Source organism: Falco naumanni, chromosome 12 (genome assembly GCF_017639655.2).
Source record: "Falco naumanni isolate bFalNau1 chromosome 12, bFalNau1.pat, whole genome shotgun sequence".
NCBI classification, from domain to species: domain Eukaryota; kingdom Metazoa; phylum Chordata; class Aves; order Falconiformes; family Falconidae; genus Falco; species Falco naumanni.
This window is the reverse complement of record NC_054065.1, coordinates 26,015,038-26,039,230: the sequence shown is the minus strand read 5'-3', so window position 1 is coordinate 26,039,230 and position 24,193 is coordinate 26,015,038. Positions and strand designations below refer to the sequence as shown.

Sequence of the window (24,193 nt, the reverse complement as noted above, 5' to 3'; positions counted from 1 at the left end):
TGATAGTTCAGCAAAAGGCAGGGATGTGGAGATGACGTGGCCAAGCATGCAGTCATCCTATGCTGATTTTAACAAGATATGATGAAAATTATATTACACCCACACAAGTTATATCCTTCTTCCAAACTTAGAACAAACAATAAATTCAAAAGATCTTCATAGAGAGGAGAGGAGGATAAAAGCATTGCTGTTTCCTCTTAAAATCTTCAAAGAAATCAGAGTTCAGTGAGTCATGCACTAGAAATGAGCCAAGTGAAATTCATGTATGGAAAAATCTCAGATGAATAATTGGCGATGATAGAATTTAAAATAGAGCCATTAATGATAAATGCCTTTTAATGGAGCCAGAGCAATGAGATAAAGGGAATTTTTGTGTGTGTGTGATTTTTTCTACACAGAGAAGCATAACACCAAAAACCCAGGCAGGTTGGTAGACTGCTTTGTTCACTGTCCAGTCATATAGGAAGATGAATTGAAATTTTTCTTTTTCCTCCAGTCAAATGGGAAACTTCAGTCTCTTTAAATTCACCAAGACAATACAGAAATGGTTATTCCAGGCAAATGTTCGTCCCAGTATTAACTAACACAGGCTAATTTATTTTTTTTAGATTTCATTAAAATTTTAATCAATAAAATTAAATTACCATTTTAATATTAAATTAGCATTACAAGCTCTCCCAATGTTCTGTAAATGCAATTCTCCAGGTGAATATAATACCCGCCAGGCAGCTTCAGGAGTCTGAATAGTCAGGGTAGAGCTGCATGTCACCTGGGAGAGCAGGTAAGGATGAGAGGAGAGGCTTTACCGGGGAGCAGTGCATTTATTCTGCAGCACAAGCACTTTTGCAGCTATGGTTCAGCAGCCATCATGGGGAAGGATGGGATTCACCAGGGGCAGGCAAGTCCATGCCGTGATTCAGCCACAGCTGAAAAACCAGTCTGATGCTAGCTTAGCGTCCCAGGAAAGCAAGGAACAAGGATTCCTTCATGGGCAGCACAAACAGGGGGATTCCAAAGTATTAGGAGGCAAGTACGCATGGCGTGCTGGAGCTGGGGTCCAAGGCAGCTCCTGGGGGAGGTCATTCCAGCCTGCCGACCTCCATTCCTCCTGCATTTGAAATCACATGTCCTGCCTCAAGCAGTTGTGATCCCTCCAGTGGAGGATGACCTTCAGAAACGAGAAGTGGCCGTGGTTCATCCCTGTCCCTCCACTGAAGCATCCTTAATGAACGTTTCTAAGGTACAGCAAGAACCTCGGGACAAAGCGTAATGCAGTTTCATGTGTTGAAGGAAAAAAAAAAACAGCTCAAGAACAGTGTTCTACGGCTTTATTGAAACACGTGCTTACAGGAGGCCCAGGGTAGAAAACACTGGTATATGGAGACGCACATGCCACTGCTGGGACCCAGCATCCTGACGATGGGTGTGGACAAACCGGGAGGCCAGCCTCCGGGAGGACGGGAAATCCCTGCAGGAGATGAATCACAACAAGGAGGCAAGCTGACGAGGCTGGAAATCTGATTTTTTCCCAGGAGATGGCACTAAAGGACAATCGCCTTTCAGCCGGTAAAGTGCGATGCGGTGGAAACTTCGCTGGGGGCCAGACTGCTCCTCAGGTGCTTCGCGCTGCCACCTTCCCAAGGCGCTCCTAGCAAAAAGCTTTATTCTTAGTGTCTGGGTTTTTAGCAAGAATGAGGATGTCAGTCTCTTGCATCTCCATACAGTAGGTAAATATAAGCTTTCTGCCTCTCCTGGCAGAATCCACCCACAGGACCAAGGACCCAGGAGGTTTATCCTCCAGCCCCCTGCTCACAGTGGGGTCAACACGGAATTCGCACCAGGCTGCTCTCCACTTTGTGCAGTCATTGCCGTGAGAGCCCCCAGGGCCCGACACTCCCCAGGCTCCTGAACTAACCTCTTCTCATGCTTAATTACCGTATTACTGGGTTTTCCCCACCTCGTATCTGGCTGGAAACTCCCCAGTTTCAATTTATGGCCATGGCCTCTTGCTGTCTGGCTGCAGACCTCAGCAAAGAGCCTGGCTCCATCTTGTTGGCAATGCCTTCTTAGGTCTTGAAAAGCTGCTGTTGGGTCCCTCCAAAGTCTTCCCTCCTGCAGCTGAACAAAGCCGGAGCCCTGAGCCTCTCCTCGCAGGCGACGCGGGATTTAGGGAGGAGCATTGCCCTCCCTGAGCTCAGGCTAGACTTCACCCCCAAACAGGCCTGGCAGCCTGATACTACTTCCTACAAAGAGAATGAAAGGAGAATTTTATTCCTTTACTTTCTTTTAATTTAAATATCTTCATTAATCTACAACCTTTTTAGGCTCTCTGCTGCTTTTTGAAGGAAAACTATTTCCAAAGCACACTCTGTACAGCTAACTGCAGCAGCTCGGTACACATTTTAGGACCAGTTTTGTCTCAGAAGAGGCCGGTGCCTAGCTAACAAGGGGCTCGGGGTACAGAAAAAGAGAGAACTGGTTTTACGGCACCCCAGTGCAAAACCTGCCCTCTTGCCAGTCTTGCAGACCGGCAAAAGACAGAAAGGTCGATCATCCCTGAAGGGAACCTTGGCCGGGGACTGGCACAGCACCGAAGTGACGCGGTGTGGCGTGGTACGGCCCTCTTCAGTTACAGCACTTCAAAAGCAAGCTGTGCAAGAGGGCTTCCTTGTGCTAACCTCGCAGGACAAAGGACAATAGCTCTGCCATTTCCTCAGAGCCTACGGTAAGCCCGATAGTAATTGAATGCCCTGGAAAACCAACAGAAATAAGCTTTATAGTGCTCTGTGACTCACCGAGCAGGCACCAGGAATGGCCAGGGATTTCATTTAAAAGCGACTTGCTAGGCTGTCACGTTAGTGGAGTTCATTCCTGAGAGAAGCCTGGACCAGTTGAGTGCTTCTTGCCACGCTTGCATGTAGTCAGCTTCCTGAACTTATTTATCCTGTTGTTTGTTATAGGACATGGTGAAAGGCGGGTGGAAACCTGGGGACACACACTGGGTAGCACAACAGCACACCGCTGAAAACAAAAACTTGCAAGGTGAAGTGGAGGGCAGAGGTGCCAAGCAAGTGCCTGAAGGGAGGAACGTATTTCATCCAGCTCAAACATCAAATCTTCCCCCCGTGCCTGCTGTACCGTAATATCCGCCACATCCCACCTTTGTCTACTAGAGGGTCATACGTCTGGTTTGTTCCTTAAAGGCACCAGGCAAACCCATTTTAATAAGGAGCCCGCCTGTGCCTGTGGGTTGACAGCTCTCCCCGCTGGGGTGGCTCCCCCAAAGCCAGCCTCATCAAGAGCACGTGAAGCCCGTGCAGAAGCTGCAGGTGAATCCTGGGCTGCCCTCCTGGCTTGGCACGCCGTCAGGGCTGCCCCGGCGAGCCCAGCCTCCTCACCGGCACCAGCCTCTCCTCCGGGTCACCAGCAAACTCCTAGCACAACAGCTCTACTTCAGGTGGAGGTTGCCATCTCTTGCTAGCTCAGCAGGATTGCCGCCCGATGCTGAGCTAGGTGGGGTATATTTCCTCACCTATTATGTCACTGAGACAACATTTAGCAACAGCGCTGCAGGACCTGCCCTGTCCCACCTGTTTGCGTGATGGCTAAGCCAGACCTGGCGCAGCAGGGATGCTGCCGTGATTGACAGGAACTACAGCCCTCTGCCATCTATCCCGACTGAATGAAAATCAAACCTCAGGCCTCTGCCCCGATTCAGATTTTCTAGACACTGCTGTTGTCAGCTGGGGCTGCTGAAGAGAGCAGCAAACCCTCAGGCCAAGGTTTGGCCTCACAAACTCACTCCACCAGCTGAGGAGTAAATTACTGCTCAAGGAGAACTGATAAGCAGCACTAATTGGTAGCCTCAGTGAGAACCATCAATTCATTCTGAGGAAGGAAAATAGGCTGGCACAAATCACCAGCTGTTTTATAGCAACAGCATAGGTTACTTGCCTACTTTATCTTTCTCCTCTTCATTTTTGGTCTATTTTAGAAACACTGTTCAGCAGAAGCTGACTCACCAGTATGCATCAAGCTTTTCTTTTCTCAGGCTCACACAGAAGCACCATTTACATATCATTTGGGTTCTGCATAGGTAGCAACCGCGTTACTCCCTTAAAGTTGCTCCCAGTGGGCAGAGACCATAGGTTAGCAGGCAAAAACCAGTGGCAACAATTGTGCTGAGCAAGCGGTTCATGAGCTGAAGTTCATGTTTACCTTTGTGGAAAGTCCCTGCATTGAATGGGTTGGACCCTGGGTGTTGCAATTGCAACAAGGGAGCAGCCTTTCCACTTGGAGGACACAGGGACAAATAGACGGACACTCCTTTCTCACAGAAGAATGGAGACACAAATCTCCCCCTGCACTGCTTTAGTCATTTAAAAAAAAGCTCTAATGATTCATGTTGTAAAAGCACTGTAAAACATAGAGTGTTGTAAAAAAATCTGTAGCGAATCCCAAAATATACAGGCTGGTGTGGCACGGGGATGTTAGGACAGCCCTGTTCTTATTGCAAGACACAGCAGCTATCAACACCCTCTGGGATGCTGGTGGGGCAGATTGAAGGGATAGATCTGTCCCCACCAGAAAGCTCAAAAGGAACAACCAAAGGCATGAAATCAATGACTGAAATCCCTTTGTGGCTATTCCTACCCCAACCTTAGATCCTCTGCAGCCTCATCTCCCCACCCTGCCTTTCCTCTGTGTTTCCATGCAGCCTGGGCTACAGCTGGCTCCTTCCAGCAGGGCACGGCAGAATGCCACGGGGATGTTTACACTGCAGCTTCCCCTCGCTGCCTGGGCCACCACCGAGAAACTCCTTTGTGCGCCTACTCGTACATGTAGGTAAACACATGACATGGACCACATTACTTTTATTTACAGTCCAGTTAGAAAAGAGCAATAAAAAATCCACCTTTGTTTCATCTGCTACATTGAAAAGAAATAGTGAGGCTTGCAAAGACGTGAAAACCTCTTTGTTCAAAAAAGGCAAAGAAAGCAAACAGCATTTTTTTCCAGATAAATCAACGCCTTGATTACAAAACCCAGTATCAAAACTAGAAAGATCTATAATAGAGAAACTGGTAGCAGAGAAATAAATAATTTCCTGCTACCACAAAAGACAGAAAAAAATCCCAAACCCCCAAAATTTTGAAGGCACATCAACCCCCTTGTTTCTGTGTCATCAATACAAAATTTATATCCCTGGAGGTGTGACATGGAAGCTGCTCCATCCGCACCATGGAGCCGAGCCGTCTGATGTTGACATCCTCTAGCTAAACTTCCACAAATGGAAACAAAGATGGAGCTGGCAGGTTATGTGGCCCCATTCTTACACCAAACAGTTGTACATTCTCATACCAAACGCTGTATGTACTTTTTTTTGCAGACGTAGTTAATAATTCATTTTTTTTCCTGGCAAACATCACAGAACTGGGTGTTCTTATGCCCCAGCTTCCAGAATCAGGTATATCAGATATAAAACCAGCTCTCAGTCAAAAAAATACATGCAGATTGCACAGCAGCAGAGGAAAAGTTTGAAATACTAATCACAGTGAACCTTTCATGCCCCCAAATCAGAAGACAAACACACCTCATTTTCTTTCTGGATTTTTGCATCAGTCTTAAGACTTAAACTCATTATGCCTAGTGTTTGAACTGAACAGCTGCAATGCAGCAAAGCTCTCTGCGTCTCAGACCACAATCCATCTCTATCCAGGTACATTTTTAAGTATACTCATAATCTTAACCCTCTGAAGGAAAAAAAAATAATTACTTCAGAACCCCAAAGACTATCTTTTCCTGATCCCCTGTTACCCGTTTCCTCCACTGCTCTGACAGTTCCTCTCACTAGCCAGACTCAGACCTCCACCTCCCCACCTGCTCCTGCATCCTCTATTTTCCTTCATTTCTCTCCCCCTCATCTACTTGCTTTTCCATCCATCCTTGGCTCCCTTCCACACACAGCGCAAAGCTCTAGAAAGCCAACTCATATCTGAGAACAAACTTCAGCTCAATGAATTGAAGATTATTTCCTTATCCTTGCATTTCTTAGACCTGATCTGATTTCATAAAGCGCTGGAAGTTTTTGCAGAGAAGAGCCCCCAGTCCTGGAGAAGGGGCTGGCGGAGGGGCTCCGGGCTGGGAATGTTTGTCCAAGAGGTTTCTCAGGTGCGGGTTTCAGATTTAATCCTAAGAAAGCAGCAATGTCCTCAGGTCCTCCCCCGTGGGGTGCGTGGAGCTGCGCTAGCGGACGAAGGATGCCACCTGAGCTGCCACTCCGAAGGGAGCAGAATAGGCCGTCGCCAATCCTTGCAGGCCGACCACCAAGTAGTGGCATCCCTTCTGCAGAGCTTTGCCGACGTTCTGCACAGAGAGATGGGAGAAGGGGATTAAAAAAAAAAAAAAAAAAGAAAGAAAAAAGTGGTGATGGAAAATACCTTCACATAAAATCGTTCTGACAGCCAGCGTCACCGACCCAGAAAATTAATTTCTCCCGTAGCTAATGAGGGCTTGAGCATGGAATAACATTTTACCATCTATTTTTATACAGAAACACACCCCCACAGAGTATAGTTAGACCGAACGGATGCAGCCTCCACAGGAAGCCAGGCTTTCACATGGGCTTCTATTCAAGAATAAAATTAGTTTAAGTTCATACCTAGTCTGTAGAGGTACATGTTTCCCACACACACGTTCTAAGATTGTTAGTATCTCCTAAAAGCATGTAAGCTGTTAAAACTGGCCCTGAACAAGGCAGCAGTAAACCACTGAGAATACTTCTGCTGAGATTTCCTTGTTCTTTGTCAAAACAAGATTTTTTTGGTCAAAATAAGAATGTTTTGACCCAGTTCCATGTCTGTATGTGTTTAAGAACTCATCCGTGTACTGTGTTAGAGACAACTCACTACAGATTACTTAAACTAAAAACCTTAATCCAATTTTAGTTTCACTCTTGATAGTTTTTGCTCATGTGGCTGCTCGTGACTGGGGAATTAATACAATGTGGTCAGTTTGGGAGGAATATTGGAATTAACTGTTAGTAACACTTGCTGATTGTGGGGGACTAGATCAAAATCATCTCTTGTAATATGGAAAACACTGAAACAGAGAATATACTTCTAAATGGGTGAAATCCAGTCAATATCTGTTATATTACTGGGATTACTGGGGTAGCTGGATTACAGTAGTACTGCATGCCATTACATAGCTGAACTGCACTGCATTTACTCCTATGGAAACTGGCTTGATGTGAGTTAAGATGGCAAAATCAAAAGGCAGCTCGAGCCCGAGGACGGAGAAGGGGACGCGGGGCCTTCCCTTCCCACATCTGCCCCCGTCCCACTGCGCCACACCAGCGATCCCTTTCCTCCCTCCCGCCCCGCATGCAGCTCACCCACCCGGCCCGCACCTGTCGTTCCTCACCGCCGGAGCCAAACTGGCAAACCTGCCCCGTGGGGATGTGGCCTGAGCAATACGGAGGGGAATACGCGGCGTCCAAGAACCGGCCTGGGCTCTAAACACCGTCCCGACGCCCTCATGCCACCAGCACACACAGCAACAGCAGCGAGGGCGCACTGACGCATGGCTGCGACGCAGCAGCACCCATCAGCCGGCGGACTGGAGGCTGATGGGGGTTTACTGGTGTAAGCTGTGGTTTACTGGAAATCACAGTGCTGGGAACTCGAAGCGTCAAATCCATCAGGAAAGAGAAAATATTCATCTCTTTATGAAACAGTAGTGTTGGTCAGGCAGCTCATGAGTATGTCTTACACCTGTAAACACTGTGAATTTCGGAGTAACTTTGCCAGCCTAACCAGCATTTTCTGCGTGTCGGACATCACAAGCCTATCATCGGTTTTTAAAAGAATGCGTAGAAAATCATGTCTCATACTGGTATCTGTGATCTCTCTGGTAGGAAAAGGGTTCCTGACACCAGATGGATTTTTTCCTACTAACACCAAAACTCTTTTTTGCTACATATCCAAGACATACCTGAACTGTATTTGAGTGACACGAACAAGTGGAAAATAATCAAACGCTTCCCAATAGCACTTTTGTAACCAAAGGCACCTGCCCGGGGGGGCCACACACAACCCACCACGCTGCAGGGCTGGCGGCTCTGCACCGCAAAGCCACAGAACCATTTCGGTCCCAACCAGGTGCCACACAAGGAAGAACATGTTGCATTTTTTTTTCCTTTAACACCTACCAGTGATTTTCAGGGGACACCCGACGGGTGAGGTGGCAATGGAGTGGGGAGGGATGGCGGTGCCCTTCCCTGCGGGCACTTGGGCAGAAGGAAAAATCCGCCCCAAACCTGGCAATTCGTGGGAAGTTTTAAGGAACAGTGTCAAAGCAATGACGCCGGGGGAAACGCTGAACAAAGCCGGGCAAAGCACTCATCACATGGATCGGCTTAGTGTCATTTTTGCTCCCAACCGGCAGCTTTTCCCTGCGCTGATCCCGGCCCGGGGGGCTGTCCCGTCCCGCCCGGGGGGCTGTCCTGTCCTGTCCGGGTGACTGTCCTGTCCTGTCCTGTCCGTGGGGCTGTCCTGTCCTGTCCGGGGGACTGTCCTGTCCTGCCCGGGGGGCTGCCTGCCCGCCCCGGCTGAGCTCGGCGCCCCAGGACCCAGAGGCCCTTCCGAGAGCCCCTCGGGAAAGCCCGTGCCGAGACCCCCGGTGCCCCCCCCGCCCCCTGCCCTCACCTTGCCGTACTTCCTCAGGCGCTGCCCGTAGGGCCGCTTGCGGGCGGCCCGCGGCGGGTGCAGCGGCTCGTAGGAGTCGGGCAGGAGGGCGAAGCGCACCCTCCTGGCGGCAGCGCCCGGCTCCTGCTGCTGCTCCTGCCCCTGCCCCGCCGCCTCCTCGCCGGGCAGGATGGAGACCTGGTCGTCGCCGGCCCCGCGGCGGGAGTAGCGGCCCCTGGCCTTGGCGCCCAGCCGCGCACCCACCGCCATGGTGCCGCCGCCCGCCGCCGCGCCGCAGGTGTGGCTGAGGCGGCCGCTGCCCCCTCCCCGGGGCGGGACGGCGGCGGGAAGCGGCGCTGCGGGCCCTGCCCGAGGAAGCCGGGCCGGGCCGGGCGGGTGCGGCCGGCGGAGCCGCGGCGGCGGGCGGGGGGCGGGTGGGCTCCGGCACCCCCGGGCCGCCGGCGCGGAGCACCTCGCCTCGCCGGGGCGGCGGGGAGCCGCTGGGGGAGCCGGGGCTCGCTCCGCCGGCGGCCCAGGGGAGGGGCAGCCCGGCTGCCGCCACCGCGGGGGGACACCGAGACCGCCCCGGCCCGGGTCGCTGCCTTCCCCCCTCAGCCCGGGCTCCTGGCAGCCCCGCTGTGGCGGTGTCCCCGCCGCAGCCCCGGGTGGCCGTTCGGCCACCCCTGGGGTGCCACAGCCGCCATCCCACGGGCAGCCTCCGCCGTGGGTCCTGCCCGGGTGCGGGCCGTGCCCGGCGCTGGCTCGGGCCAACAAAGCAGAGTGGTGTCGGGAGCATCGATGTCATTTATCGAACCGGTTGGTGTATTTATCGACCTTTGATAGACGTGCAAATACTTCAGCTAAGCAGATGCAATAACGGTTCAGACTAATCCTTTCCCGTGGATTTTTCTTACCGAGGAACAAAGCCTCGAGCTGGTGTCGTGTGTGTGTGTGTGTGTGTATTGTGACTCTGGTGCCTGGCGTTGTGACCTGCCCCGGGGACAGCGCTTGGCCACCGCCGCGCCAGCCGGAGAGCTGCAACGGGCGGCTCGGCCGCTCCTCGGAAGGGTAGAAGGCATGGGCCGAGTCTTGGGTCTGTCATCGTAGGAAAAGTGCTCCATCCTTTCCCCTGTTTTATATTAAAGGCATCGGCATTCCTGTTACCCTCACCAGGTTTTTTAAGTTACATCTCCAGGAGGTCGAGTGGAGACCTAAACCCAGGAGAGAGTGTCATGCTCAGTGCACCTGTCCCAGACACCTTCCACAGGCCACGTGTGGCCCTCGGCACTCTCCCTCCTCCAGGCTCCGGCTGCGGCAGCACCCTCAGGGCCCCTTTCTGAGCCACCCAAGTTCTTTCCCCAAACCTCCTGGAGCCAGATGCCGAACTTGCCTATGTCCTGCACCTGCAGGTGTGTCCTCGACACCACAGAGACAGTGAAACAGAGGAGCACCACGGGTCCTGTCCCGAGTGCCTGTTGATAACCCCGTGGCCGGCAGCCTGAAGCAGCAAAGGACAGGAGTTACACTTTGCATCTCTGCTGCGTTGCTGTAGATGTGCACGCGATACTTCCTTAAATGGTTTGAGGGGTGAAATAATTGCTAGATGCTGATTAAGTAGTAGCATCAAGAAATAAAAGATCGGTAATCTGTAAGCAGCTGTTGAACAGGATCCTTCATCTTGTTAACCTCAAGGTCTCTTGAAAAATTTTGAAGGGAAAAATGCATTAAGTATTTTTTCTGGGACTTTAAAAAGTGTTCGCGTCTAGGTTTCTATTTATAGATCCATTACTGCATGTATACTTTGCCCCTAAACAAGAATTGCAAAGATAGTCAAAGGTAATCGGTCTTCTCAAGACGGGTTTGTACCTTTCCTCACAGACTGGGTTTGTACCTCATGAGTTTGTTTCATTTTCCAGAGTTCAACTGTCAGAACCTCAGGGAATATGTCTCTCAGCTGGGATTTACTGTCTCCATTTGCATGGCAGCAGGGGAACCACAAGTTCTTGGATTCAGAGGTCCAGGGCACCTCTTGGGTGTGTGACACCGGGTATCCAAAGCCACGTGTCTAACAGCTCATGGAATCTTAGCATCATCATAACTACATAGCATTAAGGATGCCACTTGGTGCTCAAGCATTATTTGTCATCCAGAGAAGCAGAAGCGAATGGTTATAGTCCTTTCATTCACCCATATCCCTGTTAATGCTTTAAACTGGACTGCATGAAAAGGGATCTACTTAGTTTGGAAGTGTCTCTGTCCCTTAAAGAAAGCAAGCAAAAAACCAACCCCAACCAAACCAGCAGAACCATGTGGTATTCCAACTGCTTCCCCCCCCCCGAAATGCTGCCAAGAAGTTACGATCAAACACATAAACCCCCTGAAGATCCATCAGAGACCCATCACTTCCCGGAGGCCGTGGAACATGACGTGGCATTTAACTGTCTTTTGGATTTCTCAGGATAAAGCCACGCTGACATAATGCTGCTGTGATCCCTCCCATGTGAAAGTCAAGCTGCATTTCTGATCCAAATGTTCTTATCTCATTCTTACCCAAGGAGTAACTTACACGAAACAGGTATGTAACAAGGCAGCAGTTGAGGGACCCAACAAACAGGCACTGAGGATTCACTATGCAACATGTCACTGATTTCCACACAAAGTACGCTCTGCTTGCCAATAAAGCCAGCAATTCTGAAAAAGCTCCTTTCTCAGATCTTCCCGTCTTATTCCTGCCAGGCACAGGAGATTTGGAAAGCCAAATGATGAGTTTGGGTGCAGCTACACCCTTCACACAGATCATACTCCTTAGTGTATTTGCTAGGGAGAGCGTAAGGTGGTTCACAGCTCATCTTCCAAGAGGGCAGAAGGAAGGAGGTCAGCAGGGTTTGGGAATCACGGCAATTTCACATCGCTGGCAGGTGCTGGAAATATTGCCGTTAGCAAGCTGTCTGTATACAGAAACATTACACCGGCACTTTGGGGTGCAGCGTTTCATGGGAGAGTGGAAGTAAAATTTGTAGCCTGTTCTCTGGAAACGCTATCTGTGTTTTGTGGAACATTAATACATCTCCAGTTACACAAAGTGCCGAAACCCAGCAACAATCTAGGGCAAAGTTAGCTACGTAGGCACGGGGCACGTAACGCAGGGCGCTATCCTAAGCGCTTAATCTACCGTCTCGGCATGACCTATATTTTTGCTACTGAACGCTCCGAAAAGGCAAAGGGTTTTGTTTCATGACTAAGTTCCTATGTGATCTTGGATTAACCTCACTGTTACGTTCCAGCGGTGTGTTTTTCAAGGATAACTAAACATTCATGGACGTTTACGGGTAAATTGAGCAGACACACAAACCCCTCCTGAGGCTGGCTTTTGGTGACTTTCTGGAGAAGCTCGTGGACATCCATTTCTGAGTGCTAAACCACCGATAGTTTCTGGACAGCGCAGGACCACAGAACCAATGCAATGCTAATCCTGAGTTCACACGATGCTGAAGATGAAGCCTGGCCTCCTTCAGACTGTTTTGCTACCTGCAGTAATTACTGCGCTTTTATAAAGGGCAAACAACAAGTATTTTAGTATGAGAACTGTTCAAGTAAGTTTTAATAGAGTGCACCAGTGAATCAAGATGACTTGCATCAGATTTTGTTTCAATGAACATCAGATGAAAAAAGAAAAGGGGCTACAGTTCTTTCTTTCCAACACCACCCTTTTTCTAAGGCAACAATACACGTCCATTTCCGAACATAACTGTTACATAGGAAAGCTACATCACAGTACAGTATGTAAAAGTCCATCTCGGTCAAGAAGCCATTAGAGAATGGCACATTTACTACACTTACAGCCTTCTAACTTAGGGTTACAGAGTTTACCACATCTTTTTTTTTTTTAATTTTTATTTTTTAAAGTGACAGTTTCTTAATGAACTTTCTATTCTTCACAAGAGTGTGCAGATGGGGCCCATATGTTGATATTACAGTAATTACGACATTAAATAACATTGCACAACCAACCTCTATGGTTAATTCAGTACAAAATAACAAGTATTAAAATGTACCAGTACTAGTGGTTTTACATAGTTTATAATCATTCATTATGAAGGAAAAAAATGTGGGTGTTTTTTCTTTTTTTCTTTTTTGTCTTTTCTGTAGGCAAGTGCCTAATTACAAAGCTGCACATTACAGGCATAATGATGTGGAATAAATACAAGAAATCTGGTAAAATATTAAACACAAACAGGTTACATGGGAACAAACTGTACAACCACGAAAGCATAAATCAACAATTTATCATTATAAACAATGTATGTTTAGCTGTAAAATATTACGTGGAATTGCATGTACTCTTTGGGGGCACATGTTCCAAAAGCCAAGCTAATTCCTGAGGTGGTATTATTAACTCATACAATTGGTCAACACTTCAGATTATCTTGTGCTATTAAACAGTCCCAATATTAATATATTTCCATAAAATGGAATTTCGAGTATTCTGAAGGCAGCAAACAAGTGATATTTTACACCATGATATTCAAATGAAATAATTACGGTTCTCCATTTTGGTGCTACATTTGTTAACGGGCCATGGGAGTGAGCACTGTAATTTGCAGACACAACGTCACCTACGCCTGGTTTCTGTTCCCCCACAGCTCTGAGCTGGCCCAAGGCAGAACAACGTTTTTAAACTGTAAGTGCCAACACTGTAAACATGTTTGTATTTTTTCAACTAAACACTGTCCAATAACAAGGAGAAGAGCCAAAGATAAGCAGGAACAGTCTCGTGTAGAACAAAAGCCAATTATTCATTGACTTTTGGTTCAAATCATGAACGATCTTTAAATAATTAAAAATGGTCATGCTACAGTTGTGAAAACTATTTTTGTGCATTTGACTCAGGACACAAGTTTTTTAAAAAACGCACAATAGAGGTAAGACTTATAAAACCCACCAAAAATGTAAATGATAGGGAAGAACTTTTCCAACTCAAAGCATCAAACATACATTTCTGTGCAGAAATCTAGACAACTATACAAGATCTGAATTTAAGCAGTCATCTTTTTATTATACAACTCTATGAACATAAAATGAACAGAATGCTCTATATACTTACCTGTACATGTGAACATAACTTCTTTAGCTACAGTTATTTAATATAGGTCATACTGGATTTAACTTTACAATTCTGAATAACTATGTATAACCTTATTGCAATAAGGACAATTTCTACATGGGGGTTTCACAGGCCAATCACATTAGGCGCAACCAGTACATTCAAAGTGTAGATCATGTATGAATCTTCCCTGATCCCAAAAAATTTAGGTTCTCTTTACAGCTTAAGCTCGTTTGCTATCTTGGATGCAATGTTCTTAAATGCGATAGAAGTCCCAGATATTCTCTTGAAACGAACTCCATTGAGTGACAATCGCGGCAGTTTGCAGACTTCCATCTCCCACTGAACAAGGCTATCTTGTCGTGCATCACCATGCACACAGAAGAGCAAAAACCTCTCTTTTTGTTCGTAATCACAGTTATTAGCATCTAACACTTTCCGAATCTCTCTCATCATATCGTTGGGGTCCATAGAACTAGTGGTCTTCATACTCCACGTGAACCGCAAGGAGCGCGGCTTCGAATCTTTGCTGTCCTCCTTCTCTCTGTCTTTTGGCTCCCCAGAAGCACTCCTGGAAGAAGTGACATACAGAACAGTCAAAGATACAAGGGGTATAACCATGACACAGAAGAGAAATACAGCTCTTGAACAGGGGTTTCTAAACTGCAATTGGCACACCACTAGTCACAGGAAAGCGAATTCCAAGAGTCAGATGGATGCTGCTGGAACGGCTGTGCACCATCTCCTGCATGTGCACGTGCTCTGGCACAGTGCTGGGAGCTGCTAGAGCACCGGCGCAGCTCCCAGTAGTGGCACAGGAGCAAAGCACGTTTGGAAACCCCTGCTCCAAAACGTTCTGATGACATGTGCAATGGTAATTGCAGCAGACACACGTTACTCCGTACTGCTCCAAAGAAAGTGGAATCTATGTGAAAGCATGACTGAGTTTCTGCTGATTTCATGATCTGGAGCATGCCATACACCAACAGAACTGAAGTTGAGGGACACAATCCTGAAGCATAAATCATACTATAAAAGCAGCAGCAGAAGAAATCCCACCCTGCAATTCACAAGTCCTCAGTTAATTCCCTCCCCTCTTTTCCGCCTTTTCCCCTTTTGCATTTATCACGTATTTTTGACCTCTCTCTGTGTAAAAAGACCTTATGATAACATGCTTTCGTTTAATTGATGAAGCAGAATTTTGTGCTGTAATTTGGTTGTGAACAGCTTGTCTGTCAACCAGTTGAGCACACAGCCAGCAGCTTTTTCACAGAACAAACAGTGACAAGTAGACACAAAGTATTTTCAGTTGACACAATGACTTGGACAAAATTTCAAGGGAGTGATTTCCAATGAATATTCTTGCTCTGATGCTTCCCTACCAAATAGATAACTTATTCCATTGTAGAAATCATTTTGAGAAACAGCACTAATTATTTTAAAATGATTCCACAGCCAGCTACTTCTGGTTTTGTCCCAAGTACTTGAGATGCCTGATGCCTCCCCATCCGTCACAAGGGGAAAGGTGCTGTTCTCATTTTGGTAGTCTATAAACCATCGCTATTCAGAGAGGAGTCAAAACAAGCATTTTTAATTTAACTTTCAGAGTGATCCCCAGAGAACCACAACAATATTAAGGGATAGAGCATGGCAGGGATAAGATCTCAAACGACTTTTAGCCCAAAACAGACACTGTAGGATGACAAAAAGTAGAGGAAGCTAGAGAATGAAAGCAAGAGCTGAAAGCAACTTCACACTTCATTTCATTTGAACATTTGATTAATCTCTTTTCCCTTTCCATGTCAAGAATTCGACAGCTAATAGACTTTGAATTGCAAAGGGCTAACATAGATAGAACGCATTGTGTATTATACAATGTATCCTGTTAAGAATGTGCTGGGTTTTTTTTTAAATAAAGGCCTTCTGTTTTGAAAACTAAGTTGGTACTTTCTGTAAGTGACCAGTTTAGAATGCAAACTACAATGCCTGTTCATTAGAGAGCATAAAAATAAAAAATTATGCACTGTGCTAAGCACACCAAAAATGCAGAACCAAATGCTGAAACATGGCAAAAGAGCAGATATACTGGAAAATGAGCATATGAAGGAATGCTTTATTACTAACAAAGCACCTATAGAGTTATGTACAGCAGTTGCCATACAAATTCAGTATTTAGCAGTCACCACCCTTTTTGTCTGAGTGTCACTTATTTCTCGGTGCAAAGTGACATTCATTTCTCAGGGACTATAAGGTGTTTACTTCTGGCAAACAGCAGCTTTAGTAATGAACAGAGTATGTAACTATAGTAAAAATTTAACATATACATATATATACACAGACACACACAAAGTATACTGCATTTTCCACTGAAACCAAAAGTAAACACCATTAAATATTTATAAGCCAAAACATGATTTTAAGTGCCTGAACAATTGGTTAACTCCTACAGGGGGCTTTATTATTCAAAGGAATATGCTTAAATAAAGTTTTGTATTAAATACTTCGCAAGAAAGCAAAAATGAGGGATAAAGGACCTCACCAAAACCCCCTCCCCCTCCCCCCCTCAAATAAAAAACATTTTTGAAATGCACATTACTTAAGCACTATTCTATTTTACATCCTGATTAAAAAAATCTTTAAGAAATCAGTTAAACCTTGATGCGAAAGACCTAGGAGCGAAGTATTAATAGTGGCTCCTCACCTTGAGGTGTCAGTTCTGCCACTGGCTTCGCCTTCACTTGGATCCCTCAAAACAAAGTTAAGGTTGAGATTCAATGATAAAGGTGAAAAATAAAAGTTAAGAAAACCTACATCTAAAGCAATGTTAAATAGCTACTGAACAAAAAAAAAAAACAAAACCAAAAAACCAGTAAAATAATGTCAAGCCTAATACTGTTTAATAGTATTTTTGCACAGCTGTAATTTTAATTTCCCTTTATGAATACCTTTGCTTCTTTCCACTCTGACATGTAATTGTTTAATGTTGGTGTTTTTAACTGATGGTAAAATTAACACGCTGCCGACCTACCGCAGATGGAGCAATGGCCACATGTAATTCCAGCAGCACAGAGGAGCAGCGGCTCAGGGTGGTGCAGGGGGGCTCCACTCTGCACCCTTCTGGGCCAGACCTTTAGGCCTCGGTCCCGTGCCCAAGCTTAAGCACGTTCAAGTAATTAAAGATGTTCAAGTAATTAAAGACGTGCCTAAGAATTTGCGAGACCAAATGTTTGGAGCCCAGTTCAGAAAGGCGACTTCAACGTCTGCTTAACTTTAAGCAAATCAGCTGTTAACACTGACTTGGGTAAGATTACCAGTGAGCTTTAGGTTACACATATCATTTTTTTGTCTTGTTGAATTAGAGCTGTACTTTACCAAGGAACTGTTCTGTATTATGCCTTTTTAGTCTGAAGCAACTTGAAAAACATCCATAGATTGTATAAGCCAACTTAGTACATTCCTAGTGTTGCTGTACAAACGTTTTAGCACCCATTTTCAATTAATACTTTCAAAACACAAACACTTTAGTAACTAACATCAGAGGTGTATCATTTGACATAAACTGTTAATACAAAATACCTCATTACCCTATTCATTAAAGCATTGTCATTATGTTTTTATTTAAATACTTACCAGAAAAGGCATTTACCTTTGCCAAAAGATAGTAAAAAACTCTTTCATGACACCTTCTAATCAAAGTGTGCTTTAAACAATAATTTCCTGAACAGTAAGAAGTTAAAAAGTATGCAGTTATGTGACCAACTAAAAGAACAGCAACCCCCTGCCCTGAAGCTCCACCCATATAATCCCAGCCACTCAAAGTCTCAAACAACCCAAAGTTTTAAAAAAATAAACACACAACAAAACAACAACAAAAAGAATCCACCAGCAACAAAGCAAACAAAAACCTCTACATGTCCTTCACTATAGGAAAATGTATTTTTAGCAGTATAAAACATAACAGGAAATTGTATAAAAATGTTCTATAGTAGAGGTCATTTTAAAAGACATCAATTTACATTGTTAATTCTAAATACATAGTTTACAATATTTTTTTAATACTGTAGTTTAACATAGTGAAAGAATTAATTCTTTGGCCTCACTCTTCAAAAAAAAAGTTCAAGATACCATTCCCTGTAAATAACAATGAGCTGCAACACAAAAAACCAGCCTGTGCTCTTGAAATTGGTTAGTTACTTAACAGAAAATACCTTGCTTGCCATCTGGAAATCTACACTGACAACACAGTTGACTAACTTAATGGTAACTTTTTTTTCTTTTTAAAACCAGAGAATAAGCTCTCTACCCCCCCAACTATGTAAATGCTGGAGGTACCAATAATGGAGGATCATAGTCCTGTATCTTCAGGTTTCTGAAAAAAGAAAATAATTCACATACTTTTTTTTTTTTTTTTTTTTTAGTTTATCATAGGAGGTATTACTTAGACACACACTGACACACTAACAGCTCACCAGGTAAAATGAATTTTATGAAGAACATCACTGCATTTCTAGCTTTCTAACTCTTTTTCTCTTTTTTTCCCTTGTAATACCACCTTACGCAATTCATGATATTTTACTTACAAGTTTATGACTCCTAGCTCAACTTAGCTTTGAATTTGTCTTTTTTTTTTTTTTTAATACACAGAAATAACAAGAGTTCAGTACATAACAGCATGATTCTACAAAGAAAATAGAGGTTTTCCAGATACAATTCTGTTATAAAACACAATAATGCAGTATGGACACATCCACAAGTGGGGTTAAAAATTATAGGTATATCACTGTTAGAAAGAGGCAAACTGAAAATTAAGTCCCCTTTTGGGAAAGCGATTGTAACTGCTAAGTCAAGAGTCACTTGATATTAAACAATGTATTTGAAAATCTTTCCCAGCGCCTATCCTCACAGTATTATTACTGTTAGCATCATCACAGGAATGAACGCAGGTCCAGGATGTGTGGGTTTTCTCCTTTCAGAATCCTGAACTTACACTTGAAGAACCTGATAACCCGATATGAGGCTGCATGATATTGAAATACTAGTATTTCCAGACATCCAGACTTCTGCCCACTTCTAAACTTTTATTCAGATTTTAGAATTCCCTGAAATAATCTGTTAATACCAATTCCCTCTAAGCACAGCAATAAAGTCGTAAATATAGCCCTTGCCAAAAACTAAATCCCATTAAAAAAGTGAAGTATTATTAACATTAAATAATGACTGATTTTTAAGTCACTGCTTTCAGTATTTAAGTTAATTCGATCTTAACTTAATTGTAGCACCTTTGTATTTTAGCTGTAAAGCATGAGCAAAAAAATCTTTTGGGTAGTGTTCTCTGGCTCCTTTAACATAAAGCAGCAGAACAGCTCATCAAACATAATGGTTACAATGCACACAGAGAAGTAAAACAAAGCAGGTTCTAGAAGGTAGACACAAAACAAGCAGCATTCTAGCTAAATTTACATTTACTTCAGACTTAAACTGGAAATTCTCAATGACTTTGCAATTATGGCCCTAGTTATAAGCTGGGCTTTTATTTTTTTCTCTTAAAAATCGAGGTACTAACCTGCGAACAAACTTGGAAGTTATCTTGCTTATTATACCAGTTGATGTCCCTCTTCTAGCATGTGCAAAAGCACCGGTTTCATGTGATGGTGAGGCGGGCGGTCCATTGTAAGTGGCATTACGCCGCTCCCTTAGCTGCTCACCATGGAAAGTGCTTCGACTTGAACTCCCCCGAGGAAAGCGGGTTCGGTCTGGAGTGGTAGTGCTAATACTATGAGCAGACGGGGAAGCAGCAGGCACTCTTTGAGTTGCACTGCTGGGAAAACAGAAGCATAAATAAAGAGAAAGACTATGCTAGAAACCCTCCTACATGATAACCACTTCTCAAAGACAGGAAAGAAACATCACTTTTTATTCTTTTTTTTTTTTTTTAAACCTGAATCTGCTGATTTGCTTTTATGATTCATACTTAGAAATAATCAAGCGATATTTTCATTGCAAAAATCAAATTATCTCAAGTAGTAAGAGCAGTTAAAAAAAATATACACAGAGAATAGAACACAGGAAAAAGGTAGAAAAGCCTGTAGTAAGATCTGAAAGTGTTCCCAGCCCTCTTTCAGAAAAGTATGTTAAAAAATTTTTAACACACAAGCACTCCAAAAACTTAACAGCTATTTCTTAATAAGTAATTATCTGGCACAAAACAATGTGTAAGGCTGTTTGGGCAGTTAATAGTAAAAGCAACTATGCTATTGTGCTTTTAGACAGAAACAAACCTAGCAATCTACAAAACCAAGATGTTAACATTTCAGTATTTCATTTGAATTTGTGATGGTCTGTGTTGTACGGTCCTGCTATATCAGTTAAAACTCAACTAGTTCAGTTTTGCAGAAGCTTCCAGAGGGAGGCAGTCAAGGAACGTCTTTAACTGTATGCAAACATGCGTGATGAACAAATTCAGGCTTAAATACCTACACCACTTAAGTAAGCTACTGTTTCGAAGCAGAATACAACGTGACAGTTTTGAATAGACTACTGGAGCTTATCAAGAACTGAACAATAAGATTTTTGAAGTGTACAACATTAAAGAAACAATAATCAATTCATTACCTTGGTCTGTAAGCTTCAGTGCCATCTTTGATGGTTGGCAGTGTAACTTTTATAGGATGACCAGAGGCAGACATAGACTTTTGATGTCGAGGCCGTGCTGATACAGCAGAAGCTACTGCAGAGCCTGCAGATGATGTGCTGCTCGCAGACATTTCTGTTAGGCTTTTACCATGGCAGCAAGGCAGGAGGGACAGGCAAATGAAAAGGGAAGAGAACAGTTAATGTAAAACCCCACAGAAAACAGGGAAAATAACAACTAATTTCTTCTTTTTGAACATAGCAAGTACTGTTTAAATAACCAGAATGCTGAGCGACCAGGCTGCCTTAGTCAGCTAAAGTGAAGAATAGAGAATTCTCAGAAAATTATGTTCATCCATAAATCAAATCACCATGTGTGTTAAATTAGGCCTTTTCATTCCTCCCAAGATTAAAGCTTACAGACACATTATTCAAAATAATAAAGGAAGACTACAAAGAGTACATGGAAATAGTAAAAACTACTGAAAAAGAAATTCACAAACGATTTGAATAGATTGATTAAATAGATTCTCCTTTTGTGAAGTGAACATCCTTATTTTCAGTTCAAACTCGAACACCTAAAAGCTGAAACATTTGGAACTGCTGTCACATTACCACTTGAAAGTGACTGTGCTTTTAAAAGACCAAGTTGTACTTCTCCGGACTGTCCCAGCCACTGCTGGGCTGAGCCAACCCTTTCAAAATACAGTTCCTTCTACTGGTACTGTTATTTCTGCTTTGCCTAAGTGGCGAGGAAGAGATGAAAGTAGCGGCAAAAACTACTGTGTTACTGATTTTGTTCAAACAAAAGTCAAATGACTTAAGCCAAACTAAAGCTTTGCCTCTACCAGCATAAACAAAATTGCATTAATAACGTATTAGCAACAACAGTCCCAAAGCTAAAAAATATCTGTAGCAAAGAGGTAAAGATTTCGGATGAATAATCCGATGACACAAGCAGTTCAGCTACATCAAACCCAAATTCAACTGCAACACAATGTGTTGTAGGAAAGGCAAATAGACAACTCAGAAGAAAGTTATCCTTCACTTTTCCAAATATACTCAGAGAGCTGAGCATATTCATTGCACTCATGAAAGGAATAGGGATTAAGAGTTGTCTGTCTCTTCAATATTAAAAAAAATAAACATTAAAATGAAAAACTTCAAAATAAGATCCCTTCTCATTAGTTTTTTGTATTAAATCTATCGAAAGAAAAACTTTATCAATCTTTGAGATCACAAAAATTGTTTTAGTATGTATTTTAACCCTAAATCTAAAAAGCATATATTCCTTCTTTTTGAAAAAGGATTGTTACAAACTTTGTTCAAATATTTTAAACTATACACAAAAATCTGGAAAGATGCTTTTTAAAACACCCATTTAATAATTTGAAATAAATACTGAAAATTAGTCTCCTGTTTTTTAACATACCTCCTTAAAGCACTTTAAATAGCTGTGCTGTACTTTACTGTTCCATAACTCATCATTTTACTATATATCAACAGCCCTATGCTCTTCCTATTTCCAAAACTAAAGGCGTCATTAGAAGATTAACACTAAGACAGAAAAAAACCCCAAACTAGTTTACTAGATTATGTTATTTCATGCTAGGGATTTTTTGGTTCATTTTATCTTAACTGTTTTATTTAAGTACCTAACCCCCCAAAAGAGTAAGATCTATTGCTTTAAACTAAAAAAATCCAGGTTTTGTTACTCTCCATTAAACCCAATTTTTTATTTTTTCAGTCAGGTATAGGAGTTAACTAACACCAAGGATGAACAAAGAACATATTTTTAAAAACTGTAACTGTGGCGGTCTTAAATAAGATAGTATTTAACAAAATATACTAAACTGAGTGTAAGTATCATCCCACATACAGATACAAAATGGTTACCATCACTACTAAAATACTATTTAGGCCAAAAAAAACGTATCAAAAAGGATTGACAAGTCTTAACAATTTAAACTTTTTGAGTGACTACTAGGAAAAGTAAAAAAGGATCAGGCTACACTGTTAGGGTGATCCATCTCAAGTTATTGCCTACTTAGTTGTGAGCATAGTTACTTTGTGTTGGAGGACAACCCTTGGTAATAAATGTGATTCCATAAAAAGAGGCAAAGGCAGATCTACACAATTAGTTATGATATTTCATCACAAACATAGAAATTGTGGTGGAAAATGAGATGAAAACATACAGTCAGACTTCATGTATTTCACACCATGCTTCAGCTTTACAATGGTATTGACTGACTGCATAACCTGCTGCTTCCGCGCCGCAGTTATTGCACCCAAATTAATAAGCAAGGGAAGTTGAAGAATACCTGTTGTCCTTCCCATTCTGTATTGCAGAATAGCGATCTGAAGAACGTTCACAAACATAAGTGTTCCTCCTTGTCATTCCACTACCAGAAAATACATTACTCTAGAAGAAAATTAAGACTAAAATTAAATACTTTCTTATACTGTATATTACGTTGTTAAAAAATGCAAGCATTGGAAACAAATCAAGACAGAGTTTTAGCCATTGATGTATATGCTTAATGCCTTCAAATGTACTAGGTTAATCTATTGACACAAATTGTATATATCATCAGCTATTATCTTCCGGTAGCTCATTCATCATCTCATTACTGTACCAGTGACAGCACGCTAAAAGAAATCAGAGAAATTTAATTTTGCTGACACTTGCTTTACTAACTATTATTATCCAATTCCCACATACTGCGTTACTGAATTATTGGTCTCTGGGATTGAAGGAACAAACTGGAATCCCAGAGAACACATCTATCAAAAGCTTCCCTGTGCAGCCTTACAGTTTGTTGCCCCCTGTCAAAAGAGTTTTCAAGAGAAAAATGAAAATATTATTGATCTGTGTCAGTCAAGCCAGAAATTATGATGCAGATAATTATATGGCAAATAGCTCTTGTAGCAAGAAATACTGATGGGACTTTCTTTCTGTTACAAATTTCAGTTGGCACAGACTTCATAAAATACCTACAAACATTCTCCTCCGCCACCTGCCATGCACAGACTAGCTGCTGAAGACTTACTTCGAGTACATGATGTACGATTCTCAGTTTTTAATACAGTACATACTGGATTTGGGCTGGGAGAAGTTTGCAAAGGGCTAACATTACGTAGTGATGCATGCTGGCAAAAGAGTTCAAATACTCTGAACTTGGGTACTGTAGGGCATCAGGAACTACACAAGATTTACTGTGTGTTTAGGTTCCCCATATCTACAGCTTTTTGGCATTAGTATCATCCTGCAGAGACTACTGAATAAACTGTTTCAAAGCCAAATAATAAGGAAGGTTAACAACTGCAGTAACTGTTTTTGAAATTGAACTCTCGTAGGTTAGACTAGTATGACTGAAGATGATAAATATGTTCTTAAGAAGTCCTGCCTTCACTAACATCATAGTTACCCCCAAAGTTGCACAGAAATATTTTAAAATATTATCCACATTAAATTAGTTTTGTTCATTTAAAATGTCTGAGTTTAAAAAAACCCTAACTTTTTTTCTGTGGAAGCTGCTCAACCTTAACTACTGGTGTAACATCAGACGCCACTATTGCTTAATTGTGCCCATACAAAGCCTTCCTTTCACAAAGTTCCCAAAACAGTAACAGAACCAAAATGTACAAATACTGAAGTTGCTACTAGCAAGTAAATCCACTTCTCATTCTTCATAGCAAGGATACTCCATTTAGTTAGTTCTCACAAAGCAGAGAAATATTTTTGACATATCAGCTTGTGCCATACACG

At 43.2% G+C, this 24,193-nt stretch overlaps 2 protein-coding genes across 9 annotated transcripts in view; both read right to left on the bottom strand.

Annotated features, from left to right (window-relative positions):
• Window positions 1-4,859: 4,859 nt before the first annotated feature.
• On the bottom strand, window positions 4,860-8,997 carry C12H1orf115 (chromosome 12 C1orf115 homolog). The gene is made up of 2 exons (XM_040612270.1): window positions 8,709-8,997; window positions 4,860-6,366 (listed from the first exon to the last, which is right to left on the bottom strand). The coding sequence occupies exons 1-2, from the start codon at window positions 8,955-8,957 to the stop codon at window positions 6,247-6,249; spliced, it is 369 nt and encodes a 122-aa protein (XP_040468204.1). The 5' UTR covers window positions 8,958-8,997; the 3' UTR covers window positions 4,860-6,246.
• Window positions 8,998-12,258: 3,261 nt separating this feature from the next.
• MARK1 (microtubule affinity regulating kinase 1) overlaps window positions 12,259-24,193 on the bottom strand; it is a 62,482-nt gene continuing 50,547 nt past the window's right edge. For 3 of the 8 annotated variants that reach the window (XM_040611900.1, XM_040611902.1, XM_040611908.1), the window contains 5 exons: window positions 22,746-22,846; window positions 20,404-20,565; window positions 19,355-19,609; window positions 16,493-16,537; window positions 12,259-14,362 (listed from right to left, as the gene is read on the bottom strand). In XM_040611900.1, coding sequence (XP_040467834.1) covers window positions 14,008-14,362; window positions 16,493-16,537; window positions 19,355-19,609; window positions 20,404-20,565; window positions 22,746-22,846 — 918 coding nt within the window. In that variant the 3' untranslated portion in view covers window positions 12,259-14,007. The remainder of the gene's footprint in view (window positions 14,363-16,492; window positions 16,538-19,354; window positions 19,610-20,403; window positions 20,566-22,745; window positions 22,847-24,193) is intronic. The other 5 variants (XM_040611901.1, XM_040611903.1, XM_040611906.1 and 2 more) reach the window with 3 other exon arrangements.